This window comes from Fundulus heteroclitus, chromosome 12, assembly GCF_011125445.2.
Source record: "Fundulus heteroclitus isolate FHET01 chromosome 12, MU-UCD_Fhet_4.1, whole genome shotgun sequence".
Lineage (NCBI taxonomy): Eukaryota > Metazoa > Chordata > Actinopteri > Cyprinodontiformes > Fundulidae > Fundulus > Fundulus heteroclitus.
The window spans coordinates 12,422,890-12,448,469 of NC_046372.1; the positions used below are offsets into that span (position 1 = coordinate 12,422,890).

General features: G+C 39.8%; 3 protein-coding genes across 3 annotated transcripts; 2 read left to right on the forward strand and 1 right to left on the reverse strand.

The window, feature by feature from the left end:
- The first annotated feature begins 91 nt into the window (after positions 1–91).
- Positions 92–8,346, forward strand: acaa2 (acetyl-CoA acyltransferase 2). The gene is made up of 10 exons (XM_036143962.1): positions 92–107; positions 2,220–2,386; positions 2,464–2,592; positions 2,944–3,060; positions 4,825–4,972; positions 5,379–5,554; positions 5,707–5,836; positions 5,940–6,010; positions 7,563–7,717; positions 7,810–8,346. Exons 1-10 carry the CDS (start codon positions 92–94, stop codon positions 7,889–7,891), a joined length of 1,191 nt encoding a protein of 396 aa, XP_035999855.1. The 3' UTR covers positions 7,892–8,346.
- A 1,617-nt stretch (positions 8,347–9,963) lies between these two features.
- Positions 9,964–16,177, forward strand: rpl6 (ribosomal protein L6). The gene is made up of 7 exons (XM_012858635.3): positions 9,964–10,084; positions 10,826–10,975; positions 11,067–11,165; positions 14,478–14,621; positions 15,581–15,629; positions 15,714–15,898; positions 15,995–16,177. The coding sequence occupies exons 2-7, from the start codon at positions 10,826–10,828 to the stop codon at positions 16,145–16,147; spliced, it is 780 nt and encodes a 259-aa protein (XP_012714089.1). The 5' UTR covers positions 9,964–10,084; the 3' UTR covers positions 16,148–16,177.
- A 5,080-nt stretch (positions 16,178–21,257) lies between these two features.
- Positions 21,258–23,910, reverse strand: dynll1 (dynein, light chain, LC8-type 1). Its single transcript, XM_012858636.3, has 3 exons — positions 23,769–23,910; positions 22,908–23,048; positions 21,258–21,631 (listed from the first exon to the last, which is right to left on the reverse strand). The coding sequence occupies exons 2-3, from the start codon at positions 23,037–23,039 to the stop codon at positions 21,494–21,496; spliced, it is 270 nt and encodes an 89-aa protein (XP_012714090.1). The 5' UTR covers positions 23,040–23,048; positions 23,769–23,910; the 3' UTR covers positions 21,258–21,493.
- Positions 23,911–25,580: the final 1,670 nt, after the last annotated feature.

Sequence of the window (25,580 nt, forward strand, 5' to 3'; positions counted from 1 at the left end):
GTGTGGACAGATCAGGAGACAGTCAGAGACAGAAATCCGGGTTTAAAGTCACAACTCTCCAGACGATCTTTGTTGAACGTCAACCTGCACCATGGCGCTTATCCGAGGTAAACTAACCTTTCTGTTCAGCTCTCAGACTTAAATAGCACACCCATAGGCTCGTTTGCGCCTCTTGCTGTTATCTCCTTGGCATTTTGTGCACCTATAATCAACGACATCATGAGAATGCAGCTTTGCAAAGTGGAGCTTTTTATGGGAACTTTTAGTCGCAAGTGGAGCAGAAAAGCTTAGATTAACTCAGCATCACTTTAATGTAGGTTAAAGGTGACTGCATACCATCATTACCGGGCCGATCTCTGTCCTTTCTTATGACAGTATTTACTGGTGTTATTCTTAAAGAAGCTCTTTACAGCCTTAGTCAACACATTGTTTCGAATAACTTAAAATCTGTATGGTTGTGCTATGAAACTATGATTACTTGTGCCTTTACCTATTGTATCTTCCTTTGATTAAAGCGTAGATTTTTTTTTTGTCTATACATTTTTGTCTATACATAATGATATACAACAACAGAATTTTAGATGAATACATCTAAAATATTTGAAAATTACCAATGGTTAAAATTAAAGGACACAGTCACCAAAGTTGAGCTCAAATTCAATGTTTATTACCTTCTCAAAACAGAGGCAGATTAATAAACATGGGATTTATAAAACAATCAGCTATGTACTATGTGAATTCCTCCAATGTGAGATCAATAAAGCCTATCTTAATCTTAATTATAATTTAAAAAAAAGACATTTACTTATGATCATTTTGGATTATTGTATTCCTTTTTTTTTACTCCGTCCATTTAGTGTTTGTAATTGCAATAACCAGTTTGTCAGATTTTTGCTTTTTGTCTAGTAACAAGGAGTAAATGCATGTTTGCAAACAGGAACTTTTTCTATCTATTTTTAAAGGTGCATGAATTCCACATCATCTCAATGTAGGTTAAAGGTTACAGGATAGTGTTGAAATCAATAATAAAAGTTTATTCTCCTGTGTTGTGACTTTATGTGCTGGGTTTCTTTAATTCTAAATAAATTATTCATAATCTCAGTCAAGCTTTTGTTTTTTTTGTTTTTTGCCAATTATTCAAATTATTTGAGATTAACAGTGATTCCTTATTGTTATGATACAACAAATCATACATAGGTGAGGTTTATGATAGTGTGTGTTTCATTTTATTTATTTAGTTGTTGTTATTGTTTTTTTGGATTAATTAATGTGGTCATTTGGGATGCTTTAGATTTTTTTGGCAGAATTTTCTACATTACACAACAGCAAACAAACTTCACAGTCACAAGTTGTCACTGTAATTATTATCAAAGCTAGTGTGATTGCCCAGTCCAGGTCAAGCCATTGTGTGCCAGCCAGGTCACACAATGGTTCATGAAGTAGAAAGGGAAAAATACTTCACAATTCTTTACAATGAAGAGAACCCTGCAGCTATTCAGAAAGGAACTTTAACCATTATTTAAAAAAAAATAATTAGAGATTAATATATCTGAGAGTGTTTAAATTGATACTGAGGAGATTTGAGCCTAAATCTAAATATGTACACGTTTTTCTCAGTTTTGTCTTTTGAATGTGTTTCATGTTCCCATAATTCTTGTGGGTTTTGGGTCTAACTGTGAAAGTTAATCATCTTCCCACTCCTCATCTTAGCCAGGACTCCCTTGCAGAAAAACAAATTACCCTCAATGGGATCTTCCTGGTAAAATAAAGGTTTAAAGAAATAACATAATTTAAAGTCATGATTAGATAATTATATGATGTAAAATTGAATGAGGAAAATGCATAGTGGACAGGGAAGTTTTTATGTTATCCCAGGGAATTGGTTTATTCTACGAAAGTTTTAGCAATTAATAAAAATAAATAGAAAAGGTGGAAGATATTTACATTGAAAATATCTAAAAAAAAAAAACAAAAAAACATTCAAATAGAACCCAAAACATCAAGGAGTTAATTTGTCTTATTAAACAAAACCAAATGTTTGAACAGATAAATGAAATACTATCCACCAAACTGATGTTGACATTGAGGATTAATAAAGAAATTCAGTACAGCTCGAGTTTTTGCATCAAAACTCAGACTATACGAAAGCAAAATATAACAAGAAGCTGTTTTTCGTTATGGGACACTGTTACTAAAAATGTTCTTCTGTCCTACTGCAGGCGTTTTCATTGTAGCGGCCAAGCGCACTCCATTTGGTACATACGGTGGCGTACTGAAGGACCACAGCGCCACAGACCTGGCTGAGCATGCAGCCAAAGCTGCCCTCGCCGCCGGCGCCGTGGCTCCAGAGATCGTAAACAGCGTCATCATGGGAAATGTCATGCAGGCACGTCGGCTGGTATCCGTCAAGGTTTTCTGTTCTCTTTTCGGTTTCCCTAACTTTATCCATGCGGGTTTCCACAGAGTTCTGCTGATGCTCCGTATATTGCTCGTCATGTTGGTCTGAGGTGTGGCGTTCCCATCCCGGTTCCTGCTCTCACCGTGAACAGACTGTGTGGATCTGGTTTCCAGTCCATCATCAACGGTGCTCAGGTAAGCAGTGCAATAAATCTCAACAAAAGATCCGTGCAGGAAAGCAAATAAAGAATAATCATCAGTGTTTTGTCGACTTGTTTATATTCTTTCTAATGTAAAATAGCACAGCTTGTTTTCTACCTTATGAAATATAATGTCCTACATTTTTTGTAAAAATGTAATTTTGAAATATGCATTTTGAAAGAATTAATGCATTTCTTTAAAGAGGGTAGGAATTTTTGAAATGCTGAGACTTAATCTCTAAAAACACTTTTAAATCTTAATGGAAGTCCAACATTTCCCAAACGGTGTCACACTCCTGCTTGTAGCTCCGTGTTATAATCTTGTGATGGTTTTGTGTGTTTGCAGGAGATTTGTCTCAGAGAGTCGGACGTGGTTCTGTGTGGAGGTTCAGAGAGCATGAGCCAGGCCCCTTACGCTGTCCGTAACATCCGCTTTGGAACAAAGTTTGGGTTTGATCTTAAGGTCAGTTTATTTTCATGTGAACATTACAGACCTCCCTACATGCAGACATGTTTGTTTGTACGCCTGTATTAAATAATAAATTTACCTTGTATTTCAGTAGTTTAACCTCACTCTGAAAAATTGAGAAAACATCAGAGGAAAAAAAAATCACTCCTAATACTCTGCACAACCAGTCTTTTATATTTTACAAGGCCGGATCAGAGATTTATCTTTGACAATTCCTCTTTACACAATCTCTAGATTTTCCTGAGTGCCTTCGTGTGCTCTGTTCTCCTCAGATCATCCACAAGCTTTCATGAGATCTAGTTTTCTGGACTTAAATCGTCCTGTGAAAAACATTAATCCTGAGAAAAACTTTAACTTGTGCCTGATGAACAACTGTGTTAATTTGGCCTTATATCGTGGATCGTAATCCCACTGGAAGATCCAATATCCACCCTATTGTATTTGTGATGTTCTGGTTACAATGTTTCCAGGAAGGCAAACAAGCCACAGCACCACAGTTCTTCCACTGTGGGTATTTGGTTCTTTGCCAGAAGTTCATTATTTGTTTCACACCGGACCCATCTGGAGTGTTCGTTAGGAAAAAGTTAGGCCTCAGTCTCATCTGACTGAAGCTAGAGACGCACCGATCCAGTTTTTCTACGATCCCATATGATCCCTGGGCTGCACGTATCGGCCGATACATGATAAAGAAAGAAAGGACTGGATCAGAATGCTGGATCAGCATCGTTCATCCGATATCCGATCCAGCAAATTGATCAATACAGGAGCTGAAATCCGATCCGGGTATCGGATCGGTGCCTCTCTAATTAAAGCACATGGTTACAATCAAGTTTGCTGCAGAGTTTAGGACATGGGATAGATGGATAGAAAAGAAAAGGCCTATTCCTGTCATGGCTCTAACCCTAACAGCGAGTTGGCATGTAGACGCTGTCTAATGGTTGTTAGGAAGACATTCTGACCCCAACATGACACTATTTGCTGCAACTCTCTTAACAATAAGCATAGGATCATTTTTACCTCTGTGGTCATCCAGCTCACTGTGCGTGGGGCTGGATAAAGGTGGATTGTCTAATCCTGCTCAGTGTTTGGTGGCTAAAAGAAATCAGCCTCCGTTTCATGTCTTTATATTGCCTCAGGATAACACAAAGTCACACACTACTAGTTAATTCAATTCTTTTCAATTTTATTTATATAGCGCCAATTCATGAAACATGTCACCTCAAGGCACTTTACAAAGTCAAATTCAATCAGATTATACAGATTGGTCAAAAAAGTTTCCTATCTAAGGACACCCAGTAGATTGCATCAAATCTTCACAAGCAGCATTCACTCCTGCTGAAGGTAATCATCTGCATTGTCCATGGCTTTGCAGCAATCCCTCATACTGAGCAAGCATTAAAAGAACCTAAAAGCTCCGATTGACTGAAAACGTACAGAATACATTTTTTAAAAGCCTCGGTTCCATTTATGTTATAGGGATTGTTGGAGGTTCAAATAATTGTCTCTTCTGTGATTTTGTTTTTTTCCCCCCACTGAATTAATTAACCCAATTTAAAAGTTGGATTATTTTCAGCAATTTTCAATTCAGCCTTAATACCCTGCTCTGAAAGGCGTTTTACACAGCTTTGCCGGCATGTGCAAATAAACATTTCCACTCCAGCAAAAGCATGTGTAGCGGCATGGTGTCCAGAACCGAGCCAGTTATTATTCCAGACTCCCTGATGCAAATGTAAAAATCTGTCATCGTGTGCCCGGCAGCTGGAGGACACCTTGTGGGCGGGCCTGACTGACCTCCACGTTAAGATCCCGATGGGCATCACTGCAGAAAACCTGGCAGACAAATACCAGCTAACACGAGAGGACTGTGACAACTACGCATACCAGACACAACAGAAGTGGAAGGCGGGTGAGCAGGCAGATCTTATGAGTTTTTAAATGGGCTATTCACTGCAAAAAGGGGACTAAAAGTAAGGGAAATTTTCTTGAAATCAGTGAATTTTTCCTTGATTAAAGCAGGTAAATAAGACTATTTGCCAATGGAATAAGATTTTTGCACTTAAAATAAGAACACTTCATCTCCATCATCTTATTTTAAGTGCAGGATATCTAATTATCTTATTTTAGAATATACTCATTCCATTGGCAAATAATCCTATTTAGTTCCTCAAATCAAGGAAAAATACACTAATTTCAAGAAATTTTTACTTACTTTTAGTTCCCTTTTTGCAGTGTTTCATTTTGATTTTGAGGAGTATTATTATATTACACCAGGAATATCTTGGGTACTTAACCTGTATATTCTCTTATCACAGCTCATGAAGCTGGTCACTTCACCGCTGAAATTGCGCCGATTGAGGTGAAAGCAAAGAAAGGCAAAGCTTTAATGTCTCACGATGAACACCCTCGACCTCAGACCACGCTGGAACAGATGGCCAAGCTGCCGACTGTCTTCAAGAAGGGAGGAACCGTCACCGCTGCCAACGCGTCGGTGAGCTAAAAAAACTAAATCCAAGCTTAACACTGCTTTGTGACCTTGTAGAAGGGAGAAACGCTAGTAGGTTTTATGTTGTCGTATGTTTTTTTGTTTTTACCTAAGTTTTGTTAACTGTCCTGTAACGCGAGGCTCTCCCTGGTCTCCAGGGTGTCTCTGATGGTGCTGCTGCGCTGGTGATCACAAGTGAGGAAGCCCTGAAGGAACACAAGCTCACCCCACTGGCCAGAGTTGTCGCCTATCACGTGTCGGGCTGTGACCCGAGCATAATGGGGATCGGTGAGTGACTATAGAGCTGCGGTTTGCATACATGAAATGATTGATTAAACAAACCTCAAAACCTTTTAATATTATTTATAATACTAATTAAAAATCACTTTAGGTCCGGTCCCAGCTGTAACTGAAGCTCTGAAAAAGGCCGGTCTGTCTCTCAGCGACATGGATCTTGTTGAGGTTTGTCACTCCAGAACAAAGATGAGATTTTTGACTTTCTCGTTTCATTTTATACTCTGTGTGTTTAGGATATTAAAATACTAATGCCGCATCTGAAAGTTACCCTATTGTTGGTCCTCATTTTTTGCTTTATTCGTGAGTGTTTTGTGGTTTTAGACAAATGCTTTACGCCTGGTGAAGATGTGCAAAAGCTCTTAGAATAAAATCTGCCTTGATTGCAATAGAATTGTCTAATAAGGACTAATTGAGAAACATCCAACCTTTATCAGAGTTTTCTAGGAACTTCTAATTAGTAATTTATTTCCTTAGGGGGAGGTTTTGGGTTTAACTCCCACAGACTGCCAGTCTGGGTCCCTTTGTCCCAGAATGCTCCGCAGGCGCCGCCCAGTGGCAGACCGCTGCTCCCCAAGCGGATGGTTTAAACGCCGAGGACAAATGTCATTGGAATGTATGTCGCAATGAAAATTATTATTATTATAAATATGACTTGACACAGAGGCCCATTTCTTTTAGCTGCGTAGCTGCACAAGCCATGCCACCAGCAGGATGGCGAGAGTCGTACAAAACAAAAGCCTTTGACTGCTGGAGAATAACAGCAAGGAGTGACATTTTTGGGTCACAGAGTCTCACCAAAAACCTTTTAGATTCTCTGTCCTACCTTCGTGGAAGTGAGTGAATACTGCTCGGACATTAACTGGAACCATGTTCTTTGGCCAGGTGGGACAAAGGGTGAACTTTTTCACAGCAAATACTAATATGTGGAAAAGCAGCTCATGCACCCTGATAACTACAGTGGAGGAGCTGTGAGGCTGCGGGCTGGTTTCTTCTTTCTCTTCTGAAGCCCCAGGGAACGTTGTTAGACAAATGGCATCATCGCTTCTTTGAAATACCAAGACATCTCAGATAAAGATCGGGCAGCATCCACCAGAACACTGAAAACGGATCATCATTGGGTGTTTCATCAGGGTCCAGTGTCAGGATGGTTAGACACATTGGGCCAAACTAACACAAAAATGTTTCCCCAGATACAAAATCAACCTGCTTCCACGGCCAACTCAATGTTCAAAGCCAAATCCTCGAGAAAACCTGTGGACTGAGCTGAGAGGCAGTGAAAGTGAGAGAGGATCCAGAGAGTTTGTGCAAAAACGAAAGATCCCTCTCTGTATGCTCCAAACTTGCTCATTTTTATTGGAGAGGAAATACTGCCATACTAGCTAAAAGAAATTGACATACAAAGTATTACCAGGATGAATTTTGTTAAAGGCAAATATTACTTCTAATTATTTTTCTCTACAGAATAGAAAAAGTACTCAAATTAAAGCTTGAAATATTGCAATTCGCTTTGTGTGAAAATGCACTTCTGCAATAATCCCAAACCCAAATTGCACTTATCTTTACCAAAGCTGTGAATAAATGTGGCTGGTACTATGTATGCAAAGAGGAGTAGTTCATGTGGCTTTCAGATGTGTTTTAATGAATAATACTGCCTTTCATGATCGGACTTTTTAACACATTAGCTTTGGGTAACATACCGGTATCTGTTTCTCCACAGGTGAATGAAGCTTTTGCTCCTCAGTATCTGGCCGTAGCCAAGGCTCTTGGACTGGACCCAGAAAAATCTAACGTCAACGGCGGAGCTATTGCCATCGGGCATCCCCTCGGTGCCTCTGGGGCGCGCATCACTGCTCACCTGGTGCATGAGCTAAGGTAGACGAATCCTTAACTGTAGAGTTTGTTTTTTTTCTTTAAACTCCTGCATCCCGAGTTTCTTTTTGATAAAAAAGCTTTGTCTCAAACAGGCGGAGAGGAGGAAAGTACGCCGTGGGCTCGGCTTGTATCGGTGGAGGCCAGGGCATCGCCATCGTCCTGGAAAAGTGCTAACAGAGGATTCCTGTGAAATAAATGCCAACCACGCAGACCGTCCACCCGCATGAGATAAAACGTAGTCGGTACTCAGTCAGAGGAATGTCTTCAGATGTTCAATAATGAAGAATAGCAGCTCGATTTGGAAACAATAAGCATAACTAATCAAACGTTTGTCTCATTCTCTGCCAGTCGAACTTTGCAACATGTGTTTGAGTCCGATGCCTTAAGAGATGTGTAAAAGTAAAGCTGTAGCCGGCACCTCTGTGCTCATTGCACAGAAGTTTAGGAGCCGTTATGTGCCTAAAAGACAACGCGCTGATCCTTAGGCAAGTTAACATGTGTAGCTTGGTATTATAGTGAAGTTTAAAATGCTCCCCATCACTTTGATTTCCAGGTTTAGTGACTCTACCAACAAATTTTTATACTTCTCTGTCAAAGAATCCAAAATAAAATTGTCCTAAAAATAACTACCATTTTGTACATTTTACAATCTCTTGTTTTCTTTTATCTCTTGTTTGCTTTAAATTTTAATTTAAAATGTTAGAGAAAGTTGGCAAAATGTCTCATTCTTTCATCACTGATTACTGTCCAGTGGTTTTCCTTTGAACCAAATTATTGAGATGAATGTATCCTCCACGCAAACGGTGCCTCTCCGACATCCTGTCCAGTCTCAGTCTTGAACAGATACATTTTTAAATTCTAAGATGCTTGTTTTTCTGACATTTTTGCATCATTTCAGCCCTCTAGATTTAAGTCTGACACTGTTCCACTCAAAAAAATCCATATTTGTATATTGAAACCCTGCTTTAGGTTGGTTATCTGGTTTCTTCTTCATATGATCATTATGTGACACCAGCATAATTTTTTTGGACATTTTCTCAAAGGTAAATAATTAAGATCATAAAGCTAATTTTAATATCAGACAAAGAAAATCCAGAGTAATTACGTATGCTGTTTTTTGCAAGAAGATTTCATTGAAGGGAAAAAAAGCTGTCCAAACCGATCTGGCTCTGTATGAAAATATAATTTCCCTACTTGTTAAACCATAAATTCTTATTGATTTGTCACGTTTTTGTTTCAGTTTTACGAGCCACGTCCAAATTTGATTGGTACCAGATCTAAAAAATCAAGAAATAAGTTAAACAGAACCTGTTTAAAAATATGACATAAACTTAAAGATAATTAGAAAAACAGCACATCATACCCTGATCTAAAGAAATCCCGGAACAGAAAATAAAATAAGCCATTGACATCAGTCTGGAATGGGTTACATGGCCCTTTGGTTTGGTCAACCATCATACATAAATTTAGAAAACATGATCAGTTGTAAACCTTTTCAGAAGGGGCCATTCCAAAATGAATCCAAAATTACAGCAACAACTTTTGCAAGAGGTCAGAAAAGAATCAGAAACAACATCTGAATCACTGCAGTTCATTTGTCTCAGTAAGGTCAGTGTTTACGATTCCCCAACAAGAAAAAGAGTGGACCAAAAGGGCATCCGTGGGAGATCTCTCTTATGGGGTTGGTCTGTGGGGGTTCTGTAAAAGTAGTAATAATAAATTATGGAATTATAATGAAGAATTATAATGGCTAATGGCAGTTAACACTTAATTCTATTTTAGCAATAATAAAGTAATATTTAATTGTTCAATGCCGAATTAAATGATTCGAGTTGGGCTTGTCTTCTAAAAAAAAATGCAATGAATAATTCTTCACGGTTTTAAGTGTTTTGTATATTTTATTTTAAATGCAAACAGGAAGTTAGCCAATAGTATTTTTTATGTTTCATACAGATTAAATATATTTAAATATAACATTGGAAATAAGAGGCACAAATGCAACAGTTAAAGCAATGTATTATATCTAAATCAGAACTCAAACGTGTGTGATTCCCTCCTTGGACTACAAAGACCATCACGTGAAATTGGGTTTATATTTTAAATGCAAACAGGAAGTTAGCCAATAGGTTTTTTTTATACTTCATACAGATTAAATATATTTAAATATAACATTGGCAATAAGAAGCACAAATGCAACAGTTAAAGCAATGTATTATATCTTAATCAGAACGCAAACGTGAGCGATTCCCTCCTTGGACTACAAAGACCATCACGTCAATGAAGCACGACGCAACGACGTCAACGTAACAAGGCAGCGTCCTTATAAACGTAACTTCCCCGGATGTCGGTCTTTTTTTCATAGCTAAGGTAAGACAGCCTTGCCTTCGTGTGACTCTGGGAATAAAAATCTGTTTTCATCTGCTTCACAGAATAAAAATGTCGACTTTTCGACGCCACGCGTTGAAACTGTATACTTAGACGAGCTGACCGACCACGTTATTTCCGTGGTTTGTCCGCCATGTCTCTGTAATTTGGACCGTTTTAGTGCATCGACGCTGCTAGGCCGCCGGCTAGCCTGCATGTAGTATCTTAGGCTAGCCGAGCTGTTGGCGTAAACGTGTCTCCCCTCCGTTACCCGTCATGTTTCACAACTGTTTAGCTAAAAGCTTTTTTTGTGTATATTTGCTGCCATTCGCAACATTATAGGCACATATAAATAAGCGGCTAACAAGGCGGCGCTGCTACAGTTCTGCTAGCTAACAGCTCCATGTCATGCTGCTGTTTTGCATTGCTGCTACCTCCGTTGACAAAAAAGGCTATACGTGTTTTACTTAAGCTATTTATTGTATTGCTGGTTTAGAAGCAGTTAAATCTGAGTTTAAAAAGTTGATGCTGTTCAGGGTTTTGTTATAATTAAACCGTAAGGGCTCTAAGAAAGCCTTAGATTAGGGTTTATGGCAGTCTTAAGTGACAGTGCTGTAATTGTTCTGTTGGCTGTTGTTATGGGACTAGATAGACAGCTTTGGCCGCTCTATAGATGTGTGCATGTTAAACAGCATTTGGAGTTGATTTGAATCAACACCTCACCTGTCTTTATGTTTGTGTCAGATGGCAGAGGGAGACAAGAAAAAGTCTGCCAAGAAGAAGCACGGGAGCCGGAACCCGGCCCTGGCCCGGGGCATCGGCCGCTACTCCCGGTCTGCCATGTACGCCCGCCGGGCAATGTACAAGAGGAAGACCAAGATGACCGAGACCAAGGTGAGGCTGGAGCCCCCACAGAAAAGTGATGCGGATGATAGCGGTGAGACGTGGTCATCTGAAAGCCGATTTGTTGTTGTTGTTGTTGTAGATGGAGAAAAAGATCAAGGAAAAACCCAAGGCCACGGTTGTCAAGACTGTCGGAGGGGACAAGAATGGAGGCACCCGTGTTGTGAAGCTGCGCAAGATGGTAAGTAATCTTTGTTCAGGTGTTCTAAGGTGGAAAGGTCTCAAAGCAGATGTATGTCGTTACATGCAGACCAGTCTGAGATTATGGCATCCTCTTAAAAATACAGCATTCATACAAACACTTCCAATATAATTCCATAGCATTCATTAAAAAAACAGGACAGTAATTTATTTTTTAGCCCTTATAAGCAGAATATTTTGCTCTCCTGCTTTACTGTGCACTAGAACAGCACTGGTTTGGTAGAAAGCAGATATTGGCTGCTAATGCCACCTTTCAAGAAGAGTCCATCACAAGAGTGCTCCTCGTCTTTCCATCTGTACTTTCTGTGCGTTTATTTGATTTGTTATATTTTCAAACTACAAAACTGGCCTCTCCTTCGAGGGAAATGTCTTTGGGGTCTGCTTTCATTTATCATTTACAGCAACAGGTGGGGGAGGGACCACACGGTGTCGCTCCATTTAATGCGGCCGGAGAAAACTTTGAGCACTCAAGTTTCTCTGCCATCTAATTTTAACGGACCTTGGGAAGGACAGTGTCTGAGCCATTTTGAAGCAGTAGGTTTAGAATAGTGATGGCGAGATGAAGCCTCATGAGGCATTGAACCACTCAGCCAACTGGTTCGAGAAAAGGTTCATTTCTTGACGGTTCATGTGCACACAGCACCACCTACTGGCAAGTTGTATAATCACAGCCAGCTGTATCTTAACACGTGTGATGCATATCATTTTTGTCTATTATGGCTCTTGGGAATGACTTCACAGAAGGTGTAGGACGAAATCATTTGTCTACATAAATTTACAATAAAATATTGTTTGAATTCTCTGTGTGTAATTATTCCCAAAATAGTAGTGACATGATATGGCATGTTGTGTAATAATGTTTTTCTGTGACTCTAGAAAAATGGCATGGGCTTAATCAGGCAGAGGACAATGAAAGTGCTTGTGGAACTAGGCAGGGGGTAGTGAATAGGCTAATGCTTGTGTAACTTGGATGATTTCATGCATTTTTATTAAGAAACAACAATTTCTCCACAGTTTTTGGTTTCAAATGATTTCTCTTTTTTGATACTACTTCTCCAACCTTTGAAAAGACCCGCTCACATGGCACAGATGATGCCGGGGTGCATAAATAAATAAGTGCAAGTATGTACAGATTGGGGTACTGTGACCAATGATTAGCCCAGTAGGCTACTATACGGTCCCACAGTTTCCATTTCAGCAGCAACACTGAAGCACACAGAGGTTCCCGCTGCGTCTTTACGCACGATCCAGCTGCTGATGTCTCCTCTCTTTTCAGCTCAATGCAATTCTAGACAGTAACAGTTTATAACCTATATCACCTTTCACAGCAACAGGTTTCTCATATCAGTCGACCAGACAAATCTCTATTGCTCTCCTCAGTGCGCTCTGGGCGGTGAGGTGGGAGGATTTAATCGATGGTGCGCTGCGTGCGAGGGATAAACAGGGTGGAAATGCATAAATAAAAACTGTAAAGGGCTCCTATACAGTGATCATAGGAGCTGACCGGTCTGAGATCAGCCTCCTGATGTTACAAGTTCTTTAAAATGAAAGCGCGCACCCAAATTACAAGTAACGTTATTTTGCGCACCTGAAAAAAGCGCACGGCAGAAGCGCATCGAAGCGCTGAGGCACAGAAATACGGTGCATGTAGTTAAAAAATGCAGAATTAATAAAAACAACTTATAACCAGACGTAGCGTTTTAAACTGCATCTGGTGAGCAGAACTGTTTTATTATCCAGAGTGCAGCCATAACTGGTTCTGAATGAAGGCAATATCTGGCAGCAGCTCTCTTCCCCCGCCCCCTCCCCTCCTGCGTACGTAGTACAGGACTTTACCGGCTTACTTTCACCACTGTTAAGACTAAAATTATTCATAACTCTGATCGCTCTTCCTGCTGCTCTGTTAACATGAACTGCAGCAGGAATGATGGCCACAAGCTGTGAAAGAAGCTGAAACATCTCAGCAGAAGGCGGAGTTTTTATCGTCCGCTGCCCAGATGGGCGTTGGGATTTTTATGCGTGAAAAATGCCATGTTTGCGTGTGACCGTGTGAAGTCAGTGATGGTCAATGCGTGATTGTTGAGAGCACTGATCTCCTATCTATCTATCTCTCTTCTAAACTCTCCAAACACCAAACTAACTGTCTCAAACTAAATAACCACTATCCAAACTCTGCTATCCAAACTATCAAAACTCTATCCACTCTCTCAACTGACCGCAACTCGCCTACAACAACCCACATTTTGAATGAAGCCTGTGGGCTTTCTAAAAGCTGTCGAAGCCGCGCCAACATCTGAGCCACTTCCCGAAGCAGTCACGTGGTACAGCCGGCCAGCGAGGCTTCGGACGTCATCGTTTTCGGCTCCTCCCCTAAATGAAGCAAGCCTCGATACGCGCTTCACGGAAACGCCCCCTCCATTACTCGACACACGCCTCGAAGCCTCGGTACATAACGTAACATCACTAGTTTAGAAAACTTGTAAAATCAGGCCTTTGGTCTGAGATTAGTTTTTCATTATGAGCTGCAGAAAGGTTTAACATGTGGAGGGAGAGAGAAGGGCTGAGATTTATTTTAAAGAAGTCATAATTCAGTGATTATTGTCCTAAACTAAACACTTAACTGACTATTCACTTAACTGTAGGACACTGTGGATTAACAATAATTTTCTCATCTGATAAGATATTGATGGACAAAACTGTTTATGGGTACAAATGGGCACTTGGGACAAACTGGGAATATAAATTAGGGGTGCAAAATACATCGATCCACGTTGATTAAATGATGATCCAATTACATTGATGCAGAATGACATCAATTCATCTCGTCATTTTTAAAGATGCACCTTTATTTTGACATTCACAAAGCATGAACAGGTAATCTATTTTAAAATTGGACGAATGCTGTTTTTGATCTAAATGCCTGATTCATATGCTCAGAAATTAAATGATCAAATCAGTTATTTTTTTAGTTGCCTGTAAATAATGGCGTTGGCGAGGAGCAGACAATATGACATCGATCAGAAAACTTATTGTAACAAACTTTGATATTGGCAAACACTGTATCATCATCCAAACAAATCAATGTAACATCATATCGTGATAAAGCTGGTGAATTACACTCCTAGTGTAAAGTGGGGGACGTAACCCAAAAGATAAACATGTTTGCCAAACTATTAAAGACCTTTAGTCATAACTTGCATAAAGCTTCACTATTCAAACGTCACGTTCATTAGTCTGAAAATATTTGCTTGTTTCTCATACTAACACGTTAATACCTTTTTTCTCCCTTTAGCCCCGCTACTATCCCACAGAGGATGTTCCCCGTAAGCTGAAGAGCCATGGCAAGAAGCCCTTCTGCCAGCACAAGAGGAAGCTGCGCTCCTCCATCACACCTGGAACGGTCCTCATTCTGCTCACCGGTCGCCACCGTGGAAAGGTAAACGCCGATTAGGATGTGGATGTTTGTAAAGAAGTGACTGATGAGCGGAGATACAAGAAACAATGACGTGAGGGTCTAGAATTGGTCACCGTAAAGAGACAAAGTTTAAAAGGGCAAGCACAGAATGTGAGAAATGGGCCGGTGGTCTGGCTTGTTTTTAAATTACGAGTCCGTAGAGACCCCAACAAACAAAATTTATTGCGTATTGAAACATCTTAGTTTCACTTGTTTGACTCTTATTTAAATTTTTGATCTTTCAGCATTTCAAGGGTAACTTTCAGAAAGTCCTAAATCACTTTTTTTTATTAATGATCACAGGCTTTTGTCATTTAAAGAACAATGGAGAAAAGTCAGTTTTTACTGGAGGGGAGGGAAAACAAAATTCCTGAGGTTATTGAAAAAAACTTACATAATGATGCATATTGGGGAGCATTAGCCACTTTAGGGCTATTTAATGGTTCCTGTTTTATCACAGAAGCAATTTATGCTGTTTTTATTGTGCAAATCAGAAAAATTTGTGAGAATAGTGATAATTGTTGCTGAAAAAACACAGAAGAATATCTTGGGTGCATAAAATGTTTTTACTCTTATTTTGGGGGTGTAGTGCACACACACAACAGCTCCAGCTCTAACCTGACACCCTCAGTGCAACAGAAAAGCTTTCTCTCCCACTCACCTGCTGTATGGCTAAGTTATAGAAGCGAGCGGACCCACACACACTTTGGGAAAGGCAGCTGACCTAAAAAAAAATGTTTTGATGTATCCAACTGGCTGAGAATATTTTCTCTGGGTACTTGTCGTGTAGATCTGCAGCTAACCAGATGACATGATAGTTTTCTGCCTACACTGCTCTATAAGAACAGATTGGACGTCCTGGGTCTGTGGGGAGAAATGTGGAGTCGTGTTTCGACTTCAGTGGAGAAGAATAATACTAAGCGGTTGTTTTTATTTTTCAGCGCGTGGTGTTCCTGAAGCAGCTTTCTAGCGGTCTCCTGCTTGTCACCGGTGAGGTTGCAAATTGCATAAATCATCATCCAGCTGGAAAACCTTGTCGTTATCTTAACTTTTTTTTTTTTTGTCCCTCGTCAGGTCCTCTAGCCGTGAACAGAGTCCCCCTCAGAAGGGCTCACCAGAAATTTGTCATCGCTACCGCCACCAAAATCGACATCTCTGGCATGAAGATCCCCAAAACCCTCAACGATACTTACTTCAAGAAGAAGAAGCTGAGGAGGCCCCGTCACCAGGAGGGAGAGATCTTTGATACAGAGAAAGAGGTGATTGGTTATTGCTCCATTAGTACTTCCGTGGCGCTCTAGTCTCCTTGGTGGCTTGTTTGTTAACTCTGGTCTGTTATCACCACTGATCTGCAGAAGTACCAGCTGACAGAGCAGAGGAAGGAGGACCAGAAGGCGGTAGACGCTCAGCTTCTGCCCCTCATTAAGAAGGAACCTCAGCTGAAAGGATACCTGCGCTCCACCTTCTCCCTGTCTAATGGCGTTTACCCACACAAGCTGGTTTTCTAAATATGTCAATAAACAGTTACCGCCGTCTAATGCCGTCTGTTGACTCGTTTCCTTGTCTTTACTTCCATGTTTTCTGCAGTGTCTGTAAAACGGTGCCAGACCAAAGCTAATCGGCATCTAAAATTGTTATCAATTATTGCTAAAGCTGCGGTTTAACTAGACTTTCATCTAATGAAAACTTGGAATATTAAAAGGATTTTTATTTAAATAAAAATGTTACGACCTCAACCAGGGAGTCCGGCTCGGCCCATGGAGCGGCGCTACACATTTGGGACACCAACAAAGGTGGTTGATACAGGTGGAAGCCTTTCAAAAACTATTAAAATGGAAGATGTGTGGTCCAATAGTGTCTTTGTTGTTGTAAATGGGACCACAAACCAGACTTGGGTTCAATCATTAAGTAGATTTTGCTGAAAGCAATTGTTTGCCAAGTGACCTGAGTCCTGTTGGGAATACACAAATTTCTACACTGAGAAAATGGAAACTTACAACCATTGTATTCAAGTTTAGTTGATTTCACCCTGCATGTGGACAGCAAGGCTCAAAGGGGCCTTGCTAATGAAGCTGGTTGTCCAGAGCTGCATCGAAGCACATTAGTGGAAAGTTGAGTGGAAGGAAAAAGTTTGCAAAAGGGCCTCAGAATCTGGAAAAACAGGAGATTCAAGTTGCTTGACCTTCCAGTGTTTGGGTGGGTTTAATAGTAATGATTAAGAGCCATGGTGCTGGTCCACTGTAGTCAGTGCAGCTAGTTTAAGTCATCTGTTCTGGAAATGTCGGAGGGCTTCCCTTGGTTCTCAAGACATGGATATGTTGATTACATTTTCCAGATGGCCTTAGCATCTGGTCATGACAAAATACCTGCTTATTAGACCAAGGAGGAGGATGAGACACCAGGATCGACAGTACAGACCAGCTGGAAGTCATTTATAATTATTAAAGAAACCTGGGCTGGAAAAGTAGACAATCCAGATAGGCAGACAAAAATATACTGGTCTTTTATTTGCTGTAAACAGAAAATGTTACATGCAGTCAGTTTGTTTTACTGGAGTAATTTAACATTTCAGTGATCCAACTTGAGAAGTGCCTGTGCACCCTGCAACCACTAATGCTCAGTTAATGTGTTCCCACTTTGTTAAAAACAAGTAAATGAGGGTGACTGGCTGCACAAATCATCAATTCATGCCTTTCTCCTGTTTTACGAAAGTGGTTCCAAGACTTTCAGACCTCCATCTTACAGCCAAATAAACGATGTATTGATTCTTGTTCACACTTGTGTTGCGATTACAGTAACACCTGAGCATTCACAATAACGGTAATCTAACTTTGAAAACTGCAAATTTAGGTGAAACCAACACTTCAATAACTACTTGTACTATAACAGGTACAACAACTTGTCTTCAAGGTCCAGTGTCCTGCAGCTTTTATGTGTCCCTGGTCCAACACACCTGAATGAAATGGCCGAATTAGCTCCTCAGCATACAGTCAAATTCTCCAGATGACCACATTATTTGACTCAGGTGCTTTGGATCAGGGACAAGTTGCAGGACATCAGACCTCAGTGACTGGATTGAAGAGCCCTGTACTATAAGCTTTTTTTGGATCATGTTTCAGTTCACATTGTGCTACATCTAACTGATGCCAGGTATGTTTAGATGACTATTCACATCAACGCATTTGAAAATCTTTATTTCTTTCCTTTACCTGTTTATCTAGTTAAACTTCATTGCCAGGGCTCTCAACTCTTACGCAATGACCCTGTGATTCACGCGTTTCACTACCTTCACATGCCACACATGCCGTTTCTCACGCATAAAAATAACAATGGGCTATCTGGGCTGTGGATGATCATAATTTTTGGTCTTAACCAGTGGTGAAAGTAAGCCCGGTACAGTCATGGCTGCATGCTGGATGAGAAAACAGATCCGCTAACCACATGCAGCCCACACCACTTAGTCTGTTTATAAGTTTATTTTTTGTTTTAGTGCCTCAACACTTACTGCTCCTCTTCCTCCGGGGCCAGGGGCTTTTATCAGCGGCGAGCCTTCAAAACGTGAACCACTATGTTTAATGTCCTTCCACCTGTAGCAAAATGTCCCAATTAAAGTGAATAGTTAGAGTTAGTAGTTGTGTTTCATGCTATTGTGTTTAACAACACAGAACCAACGGCGCTTCGGTGAGAGTACTACCTTGCGCTTGAATTCAAGTGTGCATAATTACGGTACATGTAATTTAGGTGCGCAGTTTTAAGGGTCATTTTATGTAACTTGTAACATCGGGGGCTTCAGCTCAGACTCCTCCTCTTCCCTCTAAAGGAGCCCTTTACAGTCTTTATTCATGCATTTTTCCCACTGTTTATTCCTCACACCAATGGCGGAAGAAATCCGCCCACCTCACGGCCTCAAACAGATATAATTAAGTATAAATTATGCTGGTAACACATGTTACCAAAAATGTTTCTTGTGTTTTTTTTCTGCAGTCACTTAGTAGCCAGTGAGGTGAAGAGCTTAAAAGGCTGCGCCTATACCCATCAAATCGGGGGTTGCACTGCTTAAAAAGTGCTATATTTCCTATAGGATTCCACCTTTAAGACTTATTGAGCTAAAAGCGAAGCAGAATGTAATCATTCTGTCCGCTCTGACCACAAACAAAACATGCTCAGAGAACAACTTCAATTTACGCACTGGAGCGCCCTGCGCCATGGAGGAGATTTGTCTGATCAGGGCAGAGACTGAGAATGGAAACCTGTCCCTGTGAAAGGTGATGATAATGGTTATAAACTGTAACAGGCTAGAAGTGCATGGAGATGAAAAGTGGGGAAACACCAACAGCTGGATCATGTGTAAAGACGCAAAGTGAACCTATGTGTGCCTCAAGTGTTGCAGCTGAGGGGAAAATGTCGGACCATATAGGCCTACATTGATAAACAAACCCATAGATTAATGATAATCGGGGTGTTTTCACTGCCTGGATATGAATCTGATAATTCAGGTTGTGCCTTTTATAATCAACTACAATATAAGGAAAAAAAGATTGTGTTATGCTGTTTAGCTGTTTTTGAAGAACTGCTTGCAAAACAACCATATTTCCCCCTTTTTAAAAACTAATAATATTCTCAACTCAACATTATTCATACAATCTAAAAACTAGTGATTCAAAACAAATGAAATGAAACAAATAAAATGTTAAAGCCTGCAAAATGTAAGATAAAGCACAGATCCACAAAAAACAAACAATGAAATCTTCAAAAGCTAACATCTCAAACTTTTAAGAGAATATTAAACACAGAAAGTGAAATGGCCTGCCTGATATGTAAAGCTACTTGAATCCAGAGTTTGTGCGGTTACCTCCTTACACTCTTTGTTTTTCAGACAACTAATAAAAACTGATCAGCCAACCTGAGCAAACGAGAGGGTGCGTGCATATGACGCATGTCTGACATATGCTGGAAAGCAAGGCCATCAATCTGAATATGAACCAGCAGCCAAGTAATTGCTAATAAACTGGAGAAATGTGCTTTCATTTTCTGCTACCAGCTAAAAGAAGAGCAGCAGCATTTTGGACCAGCTGCAGTAAAGCCACTAGGGTTTTGTTAAGCCCAGAGTAAAGTGCGGTGCAGTAATCTAAGCAAGTTGTAATTAAAACATAGATACAAATCTTTAGTCAGCTGTCTCCGTTTGAAAAAGCTGGACTTGACCACAGATTTTAACTGTGCATCAAAACTAAGATTACTGTATTCTCTAGTTTTACACCCAGGTCTGTAGCAGCATGTCAGATATTGACTTTAAGGTACCAGGTCATCACTGATTGTTAGAGACATCAATGTGGCCAAACAACATAAACCTTTGAGAATTTTATTTTTAGAGCAACTATTTTCCTTTTTAGTGACATAAAAGTTTGTCTTCTGCCTAAAAACAAAGCAAATCACTGTTTTTTTTTTTTATAACTGACTCCTGAGGGACGGGATAAAGAGAGAAGAGGAAGAGGCCAAACATGGAGCCTTGAGGCATGCTGCATGAGTGGGACTCTTTATTCAGTATTATTTGTACACTTTGTACATTTGAAAAGTTGTGTGTTTTTTCTAATCCGCTAACTGAACAATAACGTGTTGCACTTCTCTTTCACTTTTTAACAAAAGTTATACATGTGTACTTCCATGTCTAGTCGGATAAAAATGAGTTGACTGGACCCGCTCTTCCAGCATTCCAGACAGCGACCCCCCCTGTTGAAAATTAACAATCTTTCTCTGAACGTTCAATAAAAGTTGAGAGGTCTGTTAATTGCCCTTTCACTGATGATGCACAGAGCAGCCTGGTCAAAAATATACAATTAAGCTACCCTTGTAATCAGTTAACCAACCGACTCCTACTGGTAGCTAATTGATTTTAGCCACGATTAATCCATGTTTCTAGATAGTCACACAAAATTACAAAAGACCTGCCTCTTCCAGCTGTACATCTAAACTCTGAACAACCGTCTCTAAATGAGCTTGAGATGTTAATCCATGCTTGTGTTTCATCTTGTCTAGACTACTGTAATAGTCTGTTCACCTGTCTAAACAGAAAGGAGCTCGCCCGTCAACAGTTGGTACAAAGCTCTGCAGCTAGTATCCTGTCAAGCAGTAACAGAAGAGCCCCCCCGTCTTAAACTCTCTCCGTTGGCTCCCTGTAGCTCATCGTATAAAAACTATGAAATTCTGGTTCTGACATTCAGAGCGCAGCATGAACAGGCCACTCCCTACATCTGTGACTTGATTCGGCCTTACAGGCTTGTAGCCTGAGATCCTCAGAGCAGAATATGCTGATTATCCCTCAGACTCGTTCCAGGACCCGAGGAGACAGATCCTACCAAGACTGTGGAATGAGCGACCACATTACCCACCATCACTTGACTCTGATGATAATGCTTTACAAACAGCAACTCTCAAACAAGGACTCTAGCCACAGTGAGCTGCTGTTAGTGTATGTTGCTAAGATGTACTTCAGAGTTCATCCTCCCTCTCACCGAATGACTGCTGAGGTCGGCACCCCCCATAAGGATGAAGATGGTATAGAAAAAAAATGGACGTATGCTTGGTTTATCCACCATAAATGAAATGACCAGAGCACACAGCCAGTTTCACATTTACACTTTAATTAAAAAACTGACATGTCTAATGTAACAAGACAAAAATAAATACAAAGTGTTTTATCTCTTTAACATGGCCACTTTTTTATAGTCAAAAACAACAAAGTAGAATGCAGCACAGAAAAAGGCAGCGGCCCCTTGCCAAGGAATGATAGGTGCCTTTTGTGAAGTCCGTCAGTATTGTATGGTCAGCTGGGAGTTGGGGAAATGAGGCCTCCTTCCTTAGCCGGACTTAAACAGCAAGATGGCCACCTGCCCTAGGTAGAAGTAAATGAAATGCTTGGTCTCATGAGTGACGTAGCTTCCAAAGTTCCTCCCAACGATGCAGTGCCATGTCGGGTTATACTTCTTGTCAAACTCCTGTGGGGAATAAAAGAGATATTGTGATCAACTACACAGGGAACTATGATTCTTTTAGCAAAAAAGAAAAAAAAAATGCAGTAGTTGTTCCATAGTCGATGAAATTGTGGGCAATATGCTCTGTTGCCTGCACTATACTCTGCCTCACATACATGAAACTAGACTATTAAACTTCCTCCAATAGTTCAGCACATAATAGAATTAAATTACATCAAACATTTAGGTTTACAATCTGGAAATGCGTGCACCCCAAACCCTAAAGGTGCAGCAGTCCCACCAAGGGGGAAAATCGCTTCCTGGAGGCACCATGATATAATCAAGACAAAAAAAGTGCTTCTGTTTTTCCCTTTTAAGGCTATTCTTAAGTAAATTGTCACTCCAGCGTCATAAACCCACTTCTAGCAAAACATACAAAATGTACAGTACACCCAACTGCTTAAGACGGTTTCTATAGTTACACATGATGGTTAAAATGTGTCCGACTCCATGAGAAATGCCACCACGGAGATAAAAAAGTGGGTTAATGGAATCTGCAGGGAAGGCGACGGAAAAAAAAAAAAACTGGACCCTCAAGCAAAACCTGAAGGCACCAAACCAGATGTACAACAATGAGGCGTTGGATGGTTTAGATGGTTGATATTAGTCATGTGCTTTGCATTTCTATCATATTAGCAAAACCTTGTCTGGCCAAGCATAGTATGAGCTAACCGGAGAAGCATTCTTGCTTCTTTTGCAAACGTGGCATCTTTAATGCGTAAGCTTATGTCACTGTGCGGTGCTTTAATTTTGGGTTTTTTTAAAGCAACAATCAATACAAGACCCTTTGAGAATAACACCTTTAAAACGCTGACCAAACCACCAACCCCAAGTACTTTGAATGAGATGCATGCTTTTAATGGATTTTCTTTAAGAGGCAAGGCGAGTTTTTTTTCTATAGCACATGAACAGAACATTAGAAAAAAAACACAGAGGAAAGCATCTATTTTTTTTTTTTTTTTTAAAACAGATTATTTTCATCTGGACTAGGCCTAGAAATTTGAGGAGGACAACTAGCAATCTACTGTGATGGCACACTTAAAAACGACTAGTAGGCTTTGGGCTCTAAATCTGGCTCAAAGCCCTCCTCCTAAACCCAGGCCTGGTCACACTACAAGTAAAACAAAATCTATCACAACCCATTAAACAAGGCAATCTGTTTTTCAGACGTTTTAGAGGATTGTATGTGGACTCGTCCTTGTAGATCTTGGATGCTTCATGAGCATATATATATTTTTACCTTTTTAATGTATGCAGCAATGTCTTTCTCGATGTTGTACTTTTCCAGGGCTTGTGTGGCACACTCCACGGCGTCCTGCTGCATGTCCTCCGACATGTCGGCATTCTTGATCACTGGCTTTCTGTCAGACATGGCGTTGCTCTGGGTGACCAACACACAGCGGATCATTTATCATCCTCATGAGGCCATTGACTCAAACACACACACACACACAATGTGACTGACTGTAGTGCCTGCCTAAGGGCACCATCACTGATCAACAACAGCATCGAGCGAAATAAACCAGTGGATGCAAGATCATAGAAACAAAAACAAAACAAAAAAAGAAAAAAACATTTCTGTTCAGCGACGACACCGTTACATAATAACTGCTACATAATGTTTGATCGAGCCATTTCTACAAGTGTTACATAACTTCCATCAAAAGGCAGTGAGCTGAACGTGCGCTCTGCGTAGTTTCTATGGATACCCGAGACGTTTAAAATTACCGTCTACATTTTTACACCTAGAGTGCGATTAGAGGGTCATGCTAAGACCATAAACTCCAGCGACTCCTTAAAAAAATAAATTAGCCACCGAGGTGAACTCTTTCCCACGGGTTTTAACGTGCAGGACAAAATAAAATATTTTTAAACCCTTTTTACCTTAAGTAATGTGTCATGGGAAGACGGTTTTTTTTTTCTTAAGAGCTATCAACACGCGCCCTCACCAATGATGCCACTGATTAGCTAAAATAACGATAACGTTTAATATGATGAAGAAGAAAAATCGCCTTTCCCAGTAAAAATATATATTTATTGCACACATAATAAATTGAATAACTCAAACACAGCGTCGTATATGCACAAATCGTCAGCCTACCTTCAACTGATGCGTATCAAGCGGTGAGTAGTTTAAATGGGATAAGTGTTGCTAGAGAGACAACTCCCGCGAAGTGGCTGACACAAAAGTGATGTGGGTGTGTGGCGGTAGGATACTGCTGCCTTGACCTCCTCCAATTGGTTGCCGTTAACGTACAAAGCACGCTCATTGGTCAATTTGAGCTTATGTTGCTGGTGTTTCTGGTAGCATTTTATTTCAACCCAGCATGCATTGCGAAACGGACGTTGCCAGGGTAACTTGCGTAAATAACGCGAGTTAACGTGAAGCTAACGCTAGTAGGATATTGCTAAGGAGTGATTTTTTTTTAAATGCAGTAACGAATTGTATTTTTGTATTTGCACAATTTCATTTATACATTTGGTAAAGTTATAAAGTGTATTTGCATTGTTCAGAGGAAACACCTATTTTTCTGTCTCCAAATCTAAAAATCTCGGGGTACTATACTCAGATTTATAGATTATGTATGTGATATCAAATAAAGTTATGACTTTAGAAATCTAAGTGTGTTCAATTTTAAAAAAAATGTTAGCCCTTAGTTTCAATATAATTGCTAAAAGAATTCCTAACACATTTTCCAAGTCAAAATTCAGTTCTTTTCCAAATTTAAATTTCCAAATGCCAGGCTTTAAAGTCAAACAAAAGTATACAACCATTCTCTTGTAAAATGTGCTGTATTCTTAGTATAACCCATTGCTGCATTCATAACAGACACATGCTATATAATAATTATATTACTAATTATTCAATTACTCTAGTCTGGAGGTTACACCTCTGTGTTCAGATTAGCACTTAGTATTTTGTATATAGGATATTGTCTATTTTCTGAAAAGTCACCAAGGTTAAACCAAAAGGCCAAGCATTCATCTAAACTTTCTTTTCTTTGCAATAGATAATTTTATTTTTTTTCTGATTAGTAAAACAAAGCATTGTGTTTAACAATTCTTTATTAAAAAAGGTTACATAGTATAAAGTCAGAGGTCATAGTATAGTCACAGAATTTCAGTAGTTGATCTATGTCTTAAATCTATTATGTCATTATGTGTGCCACACTACAAAAACCTGCATACTGTTTTTGATCGTTGACGTTCATGAAATACCCATTTTTATCGCTCACCTGTTTTGCTCTCTCTCCCTTGTTTTTGAAACCTGTAAGCTAACAATACAATACATTGATCCACATTGATATATGGATTAAATGATTGACAATCCAATTACATCGATGCTATATGGATTAAATGATTGACAATCCAATTACATCGATGCAAAATGAAAATATTGATCCATTTGATAATTTTTAAGGTATGCTTTTATATTAAAATTCAGGAATGAAACCATGGTGAACAGGTAATGTATAATTAAAAAATTAGAAGAATGCTGTTTTTGATATAAATGTCTGATTCATGTAAGAGGTTATGAATAAAAACGTCAAATCATATTTTTGTAAGTTGAAACCAATGTAGATAATAGTGTCAGATGGGTAGATTATATTGAATCAAATCAATCCCATCGATCAGAAATTATCGTATCGTCATCCAAACAAATTGATATAACATCATATAGTGACAAAGCTGGGGAATTACGCCCCTACTGTCAGCACATCCACTGCTCTATTTGCCAGACTTATTAACGAACAGTGTACATGCGATTTATTTTTGCAACCATATGCCTGGCATTCCAGCATGTTTAGATCTATTCCCTTGTTCACAATCCAGGAGTTGGTGCAGTTGGTGTGTCACGATTATGAATGTTCTCACGTGACTGAGTGACAGTGAGATATTTGGATGCCAAGAT